Source organism: Miniopterus natalensis, chromosome 7 (genome assembly GCF_054644295.1).
Source record: "Miniopterus natalensis isolate mMinNat1 chromosome 7, mMinNat1.hap1, whole genome shotgun sequence".
In the NCBI taxonomy this organism is placed as follows: Eukaryota; Metazoa; Chordata; class Mammalia; order Chiroptera; family Miniopteridae; genus Miniopterus; species Miniopterus natalensis.
Window position 1 is genome coordinate 10,826,847 of NC_142087.1, and position 14,982 is coordinate 10,841,828.

The 14,982-nt window shown below is 38.8% G+C and overlaps 1 protein-coding gene across 4 annotated transcripts in view; it reads left to right on the top strand.

The window, feature by feature from the left end:
• Nucleotides 1-667: 667 nt before the first annotated feature.
• RBL1 (RB transcriptional corepressor like 1) overlaps nt 668-14,982 on the top strand; it is a 69,207-nt gene continuing 54,892 nt past the window's right edge. For all 4 annotated transcript variants that reach the window (XM_087818746.1, XM_087818748.1, XM_087818747.1 and 1 more), the window contains exons 1-6: nt 668-823; nt 3,865-3,998; nt 12,901-13,101; nt 14,219-14,283; nt 14,384-14,512; nt 14,630-14,790. In XM_087818746.1, the coding sequence (XP_087674872.1) occupies nt 668-823; nt 3,865-3,998; nt 12,901-13,101; nt 14,219-14,283; nt 14,384-14,512; nt 14,630-14,790 (846 nt within the window). The remainder of the gene's footprint in view (nt 824-3,864; nt 3,999-12,900; nt 13,102-14,218; nt 14,284-14,383; nt 14,513-14,629; nt 14,791-14,982) is intronic.

A 14,982-nucleotide genomic window follows, 5' to 3' on the forward strand; every position in this document is an offset into this window, starting at 1 on the left:
CCTAGCTTTAGTCCTAAAACGCACCCCTTACTGGGCGCAGGAGACCCTGAGGAGAATCCAACAAGCCCACTCCCACCTCCACCCCACCGCGTCCCGCTGTGGAGGAACCACTTTTTTCTGTTCCTTCCTCCATCTCCTAACTCAAGGGGCAAGTCTCAGACTGCGTTTGGCGCTGCGGAGCAGTGACACACCAGGCCCACAGGTTGGCGGGACAGAGGAGCCTTCTTTCCAAGATGAACAAGGCCACCTTGTCATAACCACCCCAGCCCTCCCCAAGCCAAAGGGGCGCCGACACCAGGGCGGCGCCCCGGGCTTCAGGGCAGAACGTGGACTACAACTTCCAGCAGTCTCCGCGCAGAAGCGCTGATCCCTCCGCTTACAGTTTGTCCCGCCGGCAGCGCCCGCCGCTGCTCGCCCAGAGCCAAATCCAGGTGTTTTTCGGGACAGGAGTTCCGTCTTCTTATCACATGTCCGAAGAGGGGCCGCTTGGAGCCCTGGAGGAGAGACGGACTTTTTTTTAGGAGAAACGCGGATGTAGACCATCGGGGAGCCGTCGCCCCAGCGCTGCGATTTTCGCGCGCTTTCGCGCAGGTGGTTGTGGGTTGCGCGCCCAGGAGCGAGAAAGGAGCGGGGGTCTGAGGTCGCGCCGCCCGCGGGGCCTTCGAGGATGTTCGAGGACGAGCCGCGCGCCGAGGGGGCGGCGGTGGTCGCCGCGGCCGGGGAGGCGCTGCAGGCCCTGTGCCAGGAGCTGAACCTGGACGAGGGGAGCGCGGCCGAAGCCCTGGACGACTTCACCGCCATCCGGGGCAACTACAGCCTAGAGGTGAGCGGCGGCAGGTGGGGCGGCCGGCCCCGACCCTCGCCAGGCCCCACCCCGGCTCCGCCCCTGCCCTTCCCCGCGGGGCGGTGGGAGTTTCCCCACCGAGAGGGGTCGCCGCCCAGCCGCGCACCGCAGGGCGCGAAATTGGAAGGGCGAGCGTAGATTTTTTTTTTTTTTGAGGCGGGAAAGTGAAGTTCGGAAAAGGAGAGGATTGTCCAAGGTCACAAGCCCCTCAGGGGTCCCCTAGACTCCAGACTAGACTTCCCTCCATCCCGCCAAACGCCACAGACGTCATGGCACTGCCCTTAACTCTAAAAAAACCCCACACCAAATACTATAATGATAGAAGCGAAAATGAATCGTGTGCCAAGACATCACTGCCCAGCACTTTTAAATATGTCGTCCCTCGTAGTCCTCGCTGCAACCCCTGGGACCAGTTGCGCGATCCCAGTTCCGTAGATGGGAAGCTGAGCCCCTAGGAGGTTAAGTTGCTCACTCGCCTGAGGTCACGTGGTGGGTGGTGGAGCCCGACTGGGGCGTGCGAGCCCTTTAACCCCGCGGCCCTGCGCCTCCCTGGGGCGCGGGCGGGCTGCTCTCGCCGCGGCGCCGCGCTGCCCGGCAGCTGGGGCAAAGCCCGCGCTCTTTAGGTGCTCTCAGCTCCGGCTTCCTCCGCTCTCCCATGGGGTACTTAGATTGTCCTGCTGCTGTAGCGCAGCGTCTCTGGCTGTCATTATATATGATAGAAAGGAAAATAAATGTGGGCTGTCATTATCAGATCTTCCCCAACCATTCTTGCATTTGGTCTTCACCACAGCCCTGTGCGCACGGCAGAGTAGTGAGTATTATACCTGCTTCCCAGGTAGTATCAAGGCCCAGATGGTTGTCCTGCCCTGGGTCGTTCTCATAATTATTCTGGGAACCCAGATAAGCACAAGCTCTGTGTAGGGATAGAATGGTGATGGAGTGTATTTCAACAGTTACTCCAGTGGCCTTAGAGTCAAAGGCTTTCATGATCCAAAGGGGCTGGACTCACCCATAGAGTGCTCCACTGACTACCCAGTGAAATAATTAATTGCTGGATTTGAAGGCAAAGAGTTGGAAATGTGAAATTGAGTGTATGCATCCTATATAAGGGAAAAACACCTGAGAGTCAGGTATGTCTCCCGAGTAGTACTGGATAGACTGGGTAGAGGACAGTGGTCCTCATCCGTGGGTGGCATGACGGGAAAGCTGAGGAAAGAATAAGGAAGTAAGGGATATTATGGATTATGGCTTCTCAGCGACAAGAAACTGATTTTTGAAAGGCAGAAAGCGTTTCTGACATCCCAGGTCCTCCTTTGGTCTTAGTGAATAAGCACTTACTGAGCGCCAACTCTAGGCATTAAACTAAACACGTCTTTCAGATTCTTGACTATGCCAAGTGTTCCCACTTACATTCTTTCTCCATGCCATTTCCTCTACCTGAAAACTTTCCCCTCAACCCCCATCCTGGGGAAAACTTAAGAGCTAGATCTCCAGTTAGGCAGAGTTGATCGAGACAGTCTTAAGTGCTTGATTTAAAAAGCATAGATGTGTGAATTAAGATTTTTCTGAGGGGTTTTTTTCTACCCAGTGTTTTATTTTTGTATTTCTTTCTTTCTTTGTTTTTGGTGAAAGGCTCCTGAAGTTGGCATTTTCATGTATCTGCTGCTTCCTAAGAACCCCTCTCCCCAGCCATACCTCTCTCTAGTCTACCTGACAAGCTCCAGCTTACATTTTCCCCTCCTCCCTTACATTTTGGTGATTTGACACTTAATGATTTTAAGTCTCTGAACCCTTCCCTGACCTCCAGTCACAATCATGTTCTCTACGCTATATTCTCTCACAACACGTCATCTTCATTTCTTCTTACAGCATGTATCTCACCAACTATAGATAATAGTGTCTATTTTTCTTAGCTCTAGCCGTGGAGTTCCATGAGGTCGGAAACCATCTTTGTATTTCTAAGACCTAGCATCAAGGACTCAAGATAAATAATATGGGTGACTTTAATTTTTTAAGGGGAAAAAAATCAAAGCAATAATTTTGGTACTTAATTTTTTTTATCTTAATGGTGTATCGAAAGGCTCTATAACACTTGGATGCTCTTCCCAAATAATTTATTAATCAAATCTTCTAAAAATATTCAACCTTAAGCTTACCTACCTCTTGAATGCCTTGAGCAAATAAGATTTATCATTACTTTACAGTAGGAGCTCTGGGTTTTAGCTTTATTGGTGGCCACTCATTTTTCCCCACCCCTTTTGGATTATTGCAAGAAACCTGTCAGCCTTTTTATCCTTCTAGAGTCTGATCTTAAAGAGGACCTGCAGAATGTGAATAGCAACAGTAGAATGTTGTGCTTTGAGATTTCTAACTCTTAATCCTTAAATCTCACGTATAGTTCGGCCATGAAGTCACCAAGCTATTCTAGCGTGGAGATGTGTCAGGTATCTCAGAATTAAGTGTTGAATTCTCAAGTGTTACCTTTTTTGTAGCATTGTAAATTGAGATACTTGCTAAAATAGAGAGATTGGGGTAAATAATTCCCCAAATTTTTACCTCACAATCTCCTTTATGTTGTACAAGATAGGTATTATTTTTTACATGTGATTCTCTTGCCATCTTTCCACTCTGTTGTTTCCTTTCTCTGCCAAACTGGTTAAAAAAAGATGGAAAGGAATTTCAGCATCATTAAGGCCATGACTGGTGTTTTAAAATCGAGAAAGCTAATGCTGAGAAATTTTAAGACAACTCTTTTGGTAGTATTGTATTTGGGGTATAGGTGAGAGATCTAGCTTTGGATTAATACTGATTTAGCGTGTAACCCAGCACTGAGAGTAAGAAGTTTTATACCCGTTGCTGCAGCTAACTAACCTTGGTGACCTTAGGCAAATACTCCACCTCTCTGGCTCGTTAATACAGAATGAATATTAGACCAGATGATTCAAAGATCTCTTCTAGTTCTAGAATTTAAGCATTTTAGCATAATAAGTTCAACTTGCTGTTTGTCTTTTGCCTGCCAGGGAGAAGTTATACACTGGTTGGCATGTTCATTGTATGTTGCATGCCGCAAAAGCATCATTCCCACAGTTGGAAAGGGTATCATGGAAGGAAATTGTGTTTCACTTACCAGAATACTACGTTCAGCTAAATTAAGGTAAAGCATTTTGATTTTTTCAAACATTGTTTTATAAGTCCTAAATTTAATTTTAGAATTTAATTTCTCTTTATTTTAAAACATTTAACTTTATTCTATTCTGTTTGTTATCACATATTCTTTCCCAGTTCTCCTTCCACTGCCTTTCTTCCTCAAATTCTTAACTTCAGCCTAAAGCCTCTGTACTAAATCTTTTTTATCTATAATTTTGCATTAATTTTTTAAAATTTGAAAATAATTTGAAGCACAAGGCATACCCATATACCCTTGATGCAGATTCACCTATTAATATTTGCTTTATCATTTGATCTTTTTCTCTCAAATAATATTTTTTTCCTCAACCATTTCAAATTAAGCTGTGTACATTATAGCCCTTTACATCTAAATACTTGAGTGTGTGTTTCCTTAAATAAGTGTAGTACAGTTAAAATTTGAAAATAATTTGAAGCACAAGGCATACCCATATACCCTTGATGCAGATTCACCTATTAATATTTGCTTTATCATTTGATCTTTTTCTCTCAAATAATATTTTTTTCCTCAACCATTTCAAATTAAGCTGTGTACATTATAGCCCTTTACATCTAAATACTTGAGTGTGTGTTTCCTTAAATAAGTGTAGTACAGTTATCAACTCCAGCAGCATTAACATTGATACAATAATTTTATCTAACTTGTCATTTCTATTCTAGATTTTTGTGTGTGTTTTTTTAATTCTTATCTGAGGATATTTTTTCCATTACTTTTCAGAGAGTGGTAGGAAGGGAGATTTGGGGGGTGGAGAGAAACATCAGTGTGAAAGAGACGCATCCATTGGTTGTCTCCCACACGTGCCCCGACCTGGGGCGGGCAGTGAACCCACAACCCATGTATGTTCCCTTCACAGAATCAAACCTGCGATCCTTCAGTGTGTGGGCCAGCGCTCTAACCACTGAGCAACACCAGCTAGAGCTCTAGTCTAGTTTTATTGATCCAATAATGTTGGGTTTTTTTTACATTTTATTTTATTATTATTTATTTATTAATATATCTTTATTGATTTCAGAGAAAGGAAGGGAGAGTTGAAACATATATGATGAGAGAGTCACTGATCAGCCACCTCGCACTTCCTCAACTGGGGATCGAGCCCACAACCCGGGCATATGCCCTGACTGGGAATCGAACCACAATCTCTTGGATCCTAGGTCGATGCTCAACTGCTGAGCCATGCCCAGCTGGGCCCAATAATGTTCCTTATAGCATTTTTTTTTTCTTTAGTTATGATCTCTAATTTAGAATCAAGCAGTACATTCATTTATGTCTCTTTAATTTCCTTTAATCAGGAATATTTCCACTGCCTTTGTCTTTTATGACATTGACATTTTTGAAGAATATAGTCCACAACTACCCACTCCCTTTTTAAATACATTGTTCCTTATTTTGGATTCATCTTGTGTTTCCTTATGATTAAATAGATGTAGGCTCTACATTTACAAATGGAAAACTACATAAGTGATTTTGTGTCCTCAGTGTATCACATCTGGAGGTATATGATATCTATATGCCTCTCATCGGTGATGTTAATTTTGATCATCTACTCAAGGCATTGTCCCGTTTCTTTCCTGTGTAGTTAATATTTTTCCCCTAGAAACTACTGAGCAATCAGTATCCACTACAGTATTGACTGTAGCTTTTACTTGCCTCTTGTATCAACTGAATGGAACTAATTGCCTGGATACAAAACAGAAGAAATGGAGTGATCCAGATCTGGATGGTCTATTTCTGGGTTATTTACCTGTGACAAAACTTTTTGAGGTAGTTGTCTATTTGCACTCCTGGGTTTCCAGGATATAAGAGAAACAAACTTTAAAGCCCTATTCAGAGAGGGCAATTAGGTTTCAGTTCATGCTAAATTTTAAAAAAAATTATTCTTTTTTCAGAATAATTTGTTACCTCTAAATGGAAAAATAATAAAGTAAAGGCAAAATTTTAAAGTTTAGTATCAATTTTTTTCACTAATGATAAAAAGAAAGTATAATTGCCTGGCTGGTGTCGCTCAGTGGTTGAGTGTTGACCCATGTACCTAGAGGTCACCAGTTCAATTTGGTTTGATTCCTGGTCAGGGCACATGCCCGAGTTTTGGGCTCAATCCCTAGGGAGGGGCTTGTGGGAGACAGCTGATCAATGTTTCTCTCTCATCTATGCCTCTCTCCCTCTCTCTCTCTCTCAAATCAATGAAAACATATTTTAAAAAAACAAAACAAAATATAATTAAGATTGATGGAGTTCAGGTAATTTTTAATTGAGCAATACCTTATCCATTATAGTATAAAACAGTCTGATCTTTTTCTGTCAGATTATTTCTCATCAATGACCATATAAAAATATTAAAATCTTTGTAATAATTGTTTGTTAGGGAAATTGAACAAAAAAGAATAATTTCAGATTTAGAGCAGCACAAGCTTATGATAAAAATTTCAAATAATGGAGAGTAATTAATGGAGATGGATGATGGTGAATGTACTTAATGCCACTGAACTGTACTTTTAATAACTCAGTTGGTTAGAGCGTCATCCTGATATGCCAAGGTTGCAGGTTTGCTCTTGGGTCAGGACACGTACAAGAAACCACCAATAAATGCATAAATAAGGGGAACAACAAATCAATGTTTCTGTCTCTCTCTCTAAAATCAGTAAATTGGTTAAAATGGTTAAAATGCTAAATTTTATGTTACATCAGCACATTTTTAAAAAGATTTAAAATTTTTCAAATAATACAAAAAGGTTGAAAGTAGAAAGATGTCTCTTTTCTCACCTCCCAGAATTAACCACTATTAACAGTTTACTGTTAATAAATTGTTAAACAGGAAAAAAATTGTTTTTAAGTTTTTTGGTTCTTTTTTTAAAAACAAATGAGATAGTACTATAAGTATTGTTCCACAATTGTTTTTCTTTGATATTCTGTAAATCCATACCACCATATGCGGCTCAACCTAATTTATTTTTTAATGACTCTAGAATATTTTCAGATATAAGGATTTTTTTATATTTACACAGCCCCTTATTGGTGGACATTTAGGTTGTATCCAGTCTTTTGCGATTACAGATAAGTGAACATCATTGTAAATATATATTTTAGATAAATTCCTAAAAGTGTATTGATGGGTCAAAGGATAATTGTGTTTTAAATGTAGATTGATAATTTTAAAAAGTTTTAAATGTCACGTTCTTTTTACTTCAATTATTGTCACCTGAGGATATTTTTTTACTGATTTTAGAGAGAGAGGAAGGGGGGAAGAGAGAGAAACATCAGTGTGGGAGAGAAACATGGATCAGTTGCCTCTTGTATCTGCCCCAACTGGGGATCCAACCCACAACCTAGGTATGTGCCCTGACCAGGAACTGAACCCGCAACCTTTTTAGTGTATGGGAAGATGCTCCAATAACTGAGCCACTCAGCCAGGGCAAGTGTCACATTCTTTTTTTTTTTTTTTAATCCTCACCTGAGGATATTTTTTTTATTGCTTTTCAGAGACAGCAAAAGGGGATGGGAAGGGGGAGAGAGAGAGAAACACATCCATGTGAGAGAGACACATCAATTGGTTGCCTCCTGTACATACCCCAACAGGGTCCTGGGATCAGGCCTGTAACCAGGGTACATACCCTTGGCCGGAAAGGAACCTGGGACCTTTTAGTCCACATGCCGACACTAACCACTGAGCCAAACCAGCTAGGGCAAGTGTCACATTCTTAATTGCTAAAAGAACCATAGACCAACATCATGTTCATTCAGAAAAATGAAAAAAAGTTGCAAGTGGTATTGTTATTTGCATTTATTTATTATAATACTTTGGGTTATTTTCAAAATTTCAACTTTAAATGTAAAATTTTACATGATTGTGTAAATCTTTATAGACATGGGAAAATACTCATCAAATATTGTTAATAAATCATACTACAAAATACTATACAGTGGAACCTCGGTTGTCAAACTTAATTCGTTCTGGAAGGCTGTTTAAGAAGCAATTTGGCCCGGCCGGGCATGGCTCAGCGGTTGAGCATCTAGGATCCAGGCGATCTGGGTTCTATTCCTGGTCAGGGCACATGCCCGGGTTGTGGGCTCGATCCCCAGTTGGGGGCGTGCAGGAGGCAGCCAATCATTGGCTTTCTTATCATTGATGTTTCTATCTCTCTCCCTCTCCTTTCCTCTCTCTGAAGTCAATAAAGATATATTAAAAAATTAAAAAGAAACATTTTGTTTGAAAACGGAATCATTTTCCCCCATTAGAAATGTAAATTGAATTAATTTGTTCCAAACCCTTAGATTATTCCATTTTAACCTTTCTTATATACAGTTCATGTCTAATGTATTGTTTAATTTATAAACACTTTTCTTAAATTTATTGAACCGCTCCCTACTATCCTTAGAGGAATCACTTTCAGCACTTGTTCCAGCATGCAGCATCTTCACTTTTTCACCTATCATTGCCTCTGAAATGTCACTGGCAAAGTGATTTTTGTTTATCCAAATCAACAACAGTTTGTCTACCTCTTCAGTTGCCAGTGATCATTGTTTTGTGAGTACTTTCATACCCTTAGCAACATCAGCACACTTGATGGCCTCTTTGTGTTTTAGAATTGTGCTAATGGATCCTAGCTGGTTTGGTTTAGTGGTTAGAGCCTCGGCCTGCAGGCTGAAGAGTCTCAGATTCAATTCCAGGGAAGGGCACGTATGTCGGTTGCAGGCTCAATTCCCTGTGTCAGCCAGGGTACATGCAGGAGGCAACTAATCAATGTATTTCTCTCACATTGTTGTTTCTCTCTCTTTCCACTCTCTCTGAAAAGCAATGGAAAAAATATCCTTGGGCGAGGATTAAAAAATTAATTAATTAATTAAATTGTGCTAATGGTCCATTTCAGCAGCAACAAAAGCAAACAAACAAACAAAAAAACATGAAAATATTCATAGCACAATTTCCTGAGATGTTAACAACATGAAGTTTAGCAGTAAACTGACTAGCATTCTCTCCTTTGTTTGTAGTCTGAAAGATGCTTTTTGACATGCTGATGTATCAGCATAAAAGGATTGTCAGGTTAAGAACTACTGAAGTTTTGTTCAAAAAACAGAGACATTTTTTCCATGAACTACTTGGTCGAGAACAGAATTGTTCGAGATGGGAGATGTTTGAGAACTGACGCTTAACTATATAAGTACAGATTATAGATACGTATGTAAAACTTGCAGATTTTTATTTTGTTCTTAACCTGTGTGCCAGGCACCGCTTGTGTGCTAAAGGTTTGCATGTCTTTATCCACCTAATCCTCACAGTTAATCCCATGAAACAAATCTTATAGATAAGGAAACCGAGTCATCAAGAGGTTAAATTATTTCCAAGAAGCCATATACCTAGTAAATGGCAGAGCCTCCCAATTCCATGCTATATTACACATGTATCTATGCACAAATATAATATTATTATGTCTCTGTTTTGAACTTTATTTATATTCAGCTTCAGTTTGCCAAAAAAAACTTAAAGCAACTTCCAACTTTAAAAAAAATGTTTCATGTAAAAGTTTCTTTTGCTGTTAAGTGTAGTATTAAAAAGTAGTATCTGTTGTGCAACTAAAAATTTTAATTCATTTTAATAAAGACATTGTCTGCATCTCCTTTTTTAAGTATTGAAAAGTAATTTTCCATATTCTTTCACAAGTTTTTCAATAACATGATTTACTTTTTTTTTTAATTTGTGGTTGAAGTCAAGATTACTTTCATTTATTATTTTCATATTGTAGTAGAACCCAAATGAAAATTTAGTTCTTGAGTTTTTTATACTAAGTAATGTTTTATCTTTTGAGTGTCTTTAAAATTCAGTAGTGTGTTTCACTTGGGACATATGCACCATATTTTTTATTTCTGCTCTATAAATTTGTTTTTGTTGTGTGTGTGTAGTGAAATATACGTAACATACTTGACCATTTTTTAATTTTTTTTTGAAAAAAATTATTTTTAAAGAGAGAGAGAAACATCGATCAGCTGCCTCCCATACACAACCTGACTAGAGGTTGAGCCTACAACCTAGGTATGTGCCCTGACCTTCTGGTTTATGGGACAACGTTCCAACCAAATGAGCCACCCCACCAAGGCCTATTTTAACCACTTTTAAGTGTACAGTTCAGTGGCAGTAATTGCATTTACATTGTTGTGCATCCATCACCACCATCCATCTCCAGAACTTTTTCATCATCCCAAACTAAAACTTTGTAACAATTAAACAGTATCTTCCTTCTTTCCCCTCCTGTTAACCTTCATTCTACTTTCTGTCTCTATGAATTTGACTATTCTAAATACCCCATATAAATGGAATCAAACAGTATTTGCCTTTTTCGTGACTGGCTTATTTCACTTGGCATGATACCCTTAAGGAAGGACACAGCGTATGAATACTTAGCATAATGTCTTTAAGAAAATGGCTGATTCGAAAGCTAGGGCAAACCTATATTTTCTTTTTAAAAATTAAATGTATTGCTGTAAAGCTGGTTAATAACTTATATAAGTTTTAGGAGTACAATTTTATAATACGATATTTGTATACTGTGTGCTCACCACTAAAGCCTAGTCTTTTTCTGTCACCATAATATCTGACCCCCTCTACCTTCTTTCTCTTCCACCCACCTCCTTTCCCCTCTGGTGACCACCATTCTGTTGTCTGTATCTCTCTCTTTTTTTTTTTAATTTTATTTTTGTTTAAAATATTACACTGTTGTCTATATCTCTGAGTCTGTTTGTTTGTTTGTTGTTTTTTGTTTTATTTCCCATGTAAGTGTGAAGTCAAATACAGTTCTTGTCCTTTTTGATCTTATTTCATTTAGCATAATGCTCACAAACCTATTTTTTCTAATGAACCTGGAATAGAAAGTAAGGAAGTGCTCAAAAAAATGTTGGGGACATATCCAAGGGGCGTAGGAGCTAACTTGAGAAGGTTCCCAGAAGTAGCCAGATCTGGGATAATTTGAGCATCAAAATGAATAGGGACAGTTATGGATTATAATTCACTGAATACATTTATACTGATGATAAATAGGGGAGAAGGGAAACCTCTTATATTAAAATGCCAATTAATAAATATAGAAGAAATGATAGAGTTAGGAAAAAGCTCACCATTTTGCAACCTCATAGTAATGATTGAGGGAAAAATCCTCAGTGAATGCTAAAACTAGGGCATAATAGTTTGATGAGGAGCAGAATATTTATATAATTCCAAGGAGTCTCCTCAATCACTAATTACAAAGGGAAAAACAGTAACTTGGAGGTGAAAAACTGGACAGATCCTACCTAAATTAAGTGCAGAATTATCAATAATGGGACAAATGGATATGATCCACTGAGAAGAATATGACATCACTTATGTAGTACTCTGTCAGAAATACATAGGCTAAATTTAATGAGGGAAGCATGAGACAAACCCACATTAGGGACATACTACAAAGTAAGATCAGTGAAGTGATAGCAAATGCTATGTTATTTTGTTTTTAAACACTCTGATGCACTTTGTTCCAGGTTAGAACAGCCCTTTGGGGGATAGCAATAAGTACAATGGATTTGTATGGGGATGTATTAGTCAAATCTCTTGTTTATAAAAAACAAATAACAGCTATCAACTCTGGCTAGTTTAAGGAGAAAAGAAATTTACTAAAAGGATATTGAATCATTGACAAAGTCTTGAGAATAGCTTACAGAGTCCTTAGGATGACTTAAAACATTAAACTTGGAAAATGTCCAGGAACAAAAGGAGGCTGGCTACACAGCTAAAGAGTATATCACAGAGTACATCTAACAGGGACACACCTTGCGTGCCCAGCAGTGCCATCCTGGTCATTGCCACAGTATTCGTCCCTTAGAGCAGAATATTGCTATTTACCCCTTCCCCACTTCTCTGCATCAACAGCTCCAGGTTCAAAATGCCGAACATCTATCAAATCAAGGACCTCAGGTTTTATGCCTTCACCCTAACTTCCAGTGAAGCCGATGTGTCTGTTAGAAGGCAAAACTCCAAAGTGGGGAATTCTTCACACAAGGAAAGGATTTCACATGCTCAGCATAGCCTATCTCCAAAACAAAGTCCTCTATAAGGGACTATAGTTTGTCAGTCAAAATATTTAGTAATCTGTCCTTTTTTCCCCCACTGGTTTTGTTAAGAATCTTTTAAAGCGACTCAGAGTCTCGCATTTCAGTCAGCAGGTCTGGAGTTTGAATATCTATGGACAATTAGCTAATGATGTCTTCCATCACCTTTTAAAAAAATTACATGTGCCATTCTCTGTATAGCTCTAGACACTTAAGTTTTAACACTACAGATTTTCATTCTAAAACCATGTTAACATAGACATAAAAAATGTACCCATAATTGAATAAGCCAGAAAAGTGGAGTAGTAATCTATTAAATTATTTTCTGGGTATGTACTCCCTTCTTAGTTTATATTTAATGGTGAAACCGCACATTGGAACATAAACATTTGAGTTTCATTCTTAACCTGTAACTGTCGCGTACTTTGTGATCAACTTCTAGAATCCACAGCTTGGAACATTCTGTCTTTACTCAAACTAATTTTGTAAACTCATCAATCCGTTGACTAACATTTACTTAATTTATATTTGTATTGTCTAGGTGCTGTAGGTAGATAGGTACTGTCACTCCCTGCATAATAGAAGATATGGTATGTAATGACCACTCATTCAAAATCTACATTCCCATGGTGATTCTGGGAACCAACGTTATTTCATAGCACGTGGGGAGTGAGGTTTTCTGCCTTTTTTTTGAAATAAGTTCAGGCTATTTAATAAAGATTCTTAGCATAAATAGGAGTTTCCTTTTCCATCCATTATATGGACTCATTTTAAAGTTGCTTTTTTTCTATTTGTTTAGTTTAATACAGTTTTTTAATAAAATGAAGAAATGGATGGACATGTCAAACCTGCCACAAGAATTTCGTGAACGCATAGAAAGACTAGAAAGAAATTTTGAGGTGTCTACTGTAATTTTCAAAAAATTTGAGCCAATTTTTTTAGATATATTTCAAAATCCATATGAGGAGCCACCAAAGTTACCACGAAGCAGGAAGCAGAGGTGAGACTCTTAATCCTTATATCATTGACATAAAAATTATGATATAAAGTTACTAAGGGAATTTGCATTTTTAAAATTATCATTATTTTAAATACGTTTTTATTGATTTCCGAGAGAGGAAGGGAGAGGGAGAGAGAGATAGAAATATCAATGATAAGAGAGAGTCATTGATTGGCTGCTTCCTGCATGCCCCCCTACCAGGGATGGAGCCTGAAACCTGGGCGTGTGCCCTGACTAGAATCAAACCATGACTTCCTGGTTCATAGGTTGACGCTCAACCACTGCGCCACGCCAGCTGGGCAGGAATTTGCATTTTTAAAAATCTACTTTTTACCAGAGGTATCTGTAAAACCTTAAGTTTCTATTAAAATCCTTTTTTGTTTGGTTGGGTTTTGCTTTGTTTTCCAATGACAGCAAAAATAATTTTATCTTTTTTGGGATGGAGGTACTTTTTAAATCATCATCCATTTATTTATTTATTTATTTTAATTTTTTTTTTTTTTTTTTAATATATATCTTTATTGATTTCAGAGAGAGGAAAGGAGAGGGAGAGAGAGATAGAAACACCCATGATGAGAGAGTCATTGGGGATTGAGCCCTCAACCCGGGCATGTGCCCTGACCGGGAATCGAACCTCGATCTCCTGGATGCCTAGGTCGACGCTCAACTTGCTGAGCCACGCTTGGCCGGACTATTATTTTTTTTAACTTATTTTATTGTTGACAGTATTACAGATGTTCCTCATTTGCCCCCCTTTACTCTCCTTCCCCCTTCCCTCCAGTCCTTCACCTGTCTATTTTGTGTCTATGAACTATGCATATATGCTTATAAGTTCTTCGGTTAATCTCTTCTTGCCCTCAAATAATTACCCATATTTGGAAATTCAGGGTAATATTTTCTTTCTTTTTTTATGTTCTGATTATTTTATGCAGATCAGAAAGGCTTATTTAAGTTTGTTTAAATTAACCAGAATTCTGTCCTTTCTGAGTGGAATTTTATATGTAATTTGACTTTACTATTGTTATTTATATTTATTGTTTCAATTTAAATGACAGCTGTGGGGTGATATTTAGCAAGTTAATCATATAAAAAGTACATTTTCCCCCCCTTTTTTTAGGAGGAGTCCTTGCAGTGTTAAGGATCTCTTTAATTTCTGTTGGACACTCTTTGTTTATACTAAGGGTAAGGTGATACTTTCAGTGGTTTTACATTTCTATTGTGGTTACTTGGTGCTATTTGATGTGAGAGGTTTCTGCTTTTTATGTCTCTTTTCCTTACAAAGGTAATTTTCGTATGATTGGAGATGATTTAGTAAACTCTTATCATTTACTTCTGTGCTGCTTGGATCTGATTTTTGCAAATGCCATTATATGCCCAAATAGACGAGACTTGCTAAATCCATTATTTAAAGGTAAGAACTTATTTATTTTCGAAAAAGGATTATCAGTTTTTAGAAAAAGAGTTTTAAAAGTTGACCATATTCTTTTTCCCTTTTCCCCCTGTTGCTTTTTATACCCTGTCAAACTAGGTTTGCCCTCTGATTTCCATACTGCTGACTTTAGGGCTCCTGAAGAGCCTCCCTGCATCATTGCTGTACTGTGTGAACTGCATGATGGACTTCTAGTAGAAGCAAAAGGAATAAAGGAGCACTACTTTAAGCCATATATTTCAAAACTCTTTGATAGGAAGGTACTGTACTTATTATTAGATGACTGAGATTTTTAGGGAATAGCAGCAGCAACCTCAAAGGAAGAGACAATGTTTTAAGGACTCAGAGTCAAGATTTCCAGGTTTCGGTCTCTGCTGTGATGCAGAATTGGCCTATGATCTTCTGTGATGTGAGAAACTGAGTCATTGAAGAATGTGACCAACTGTGTGTAC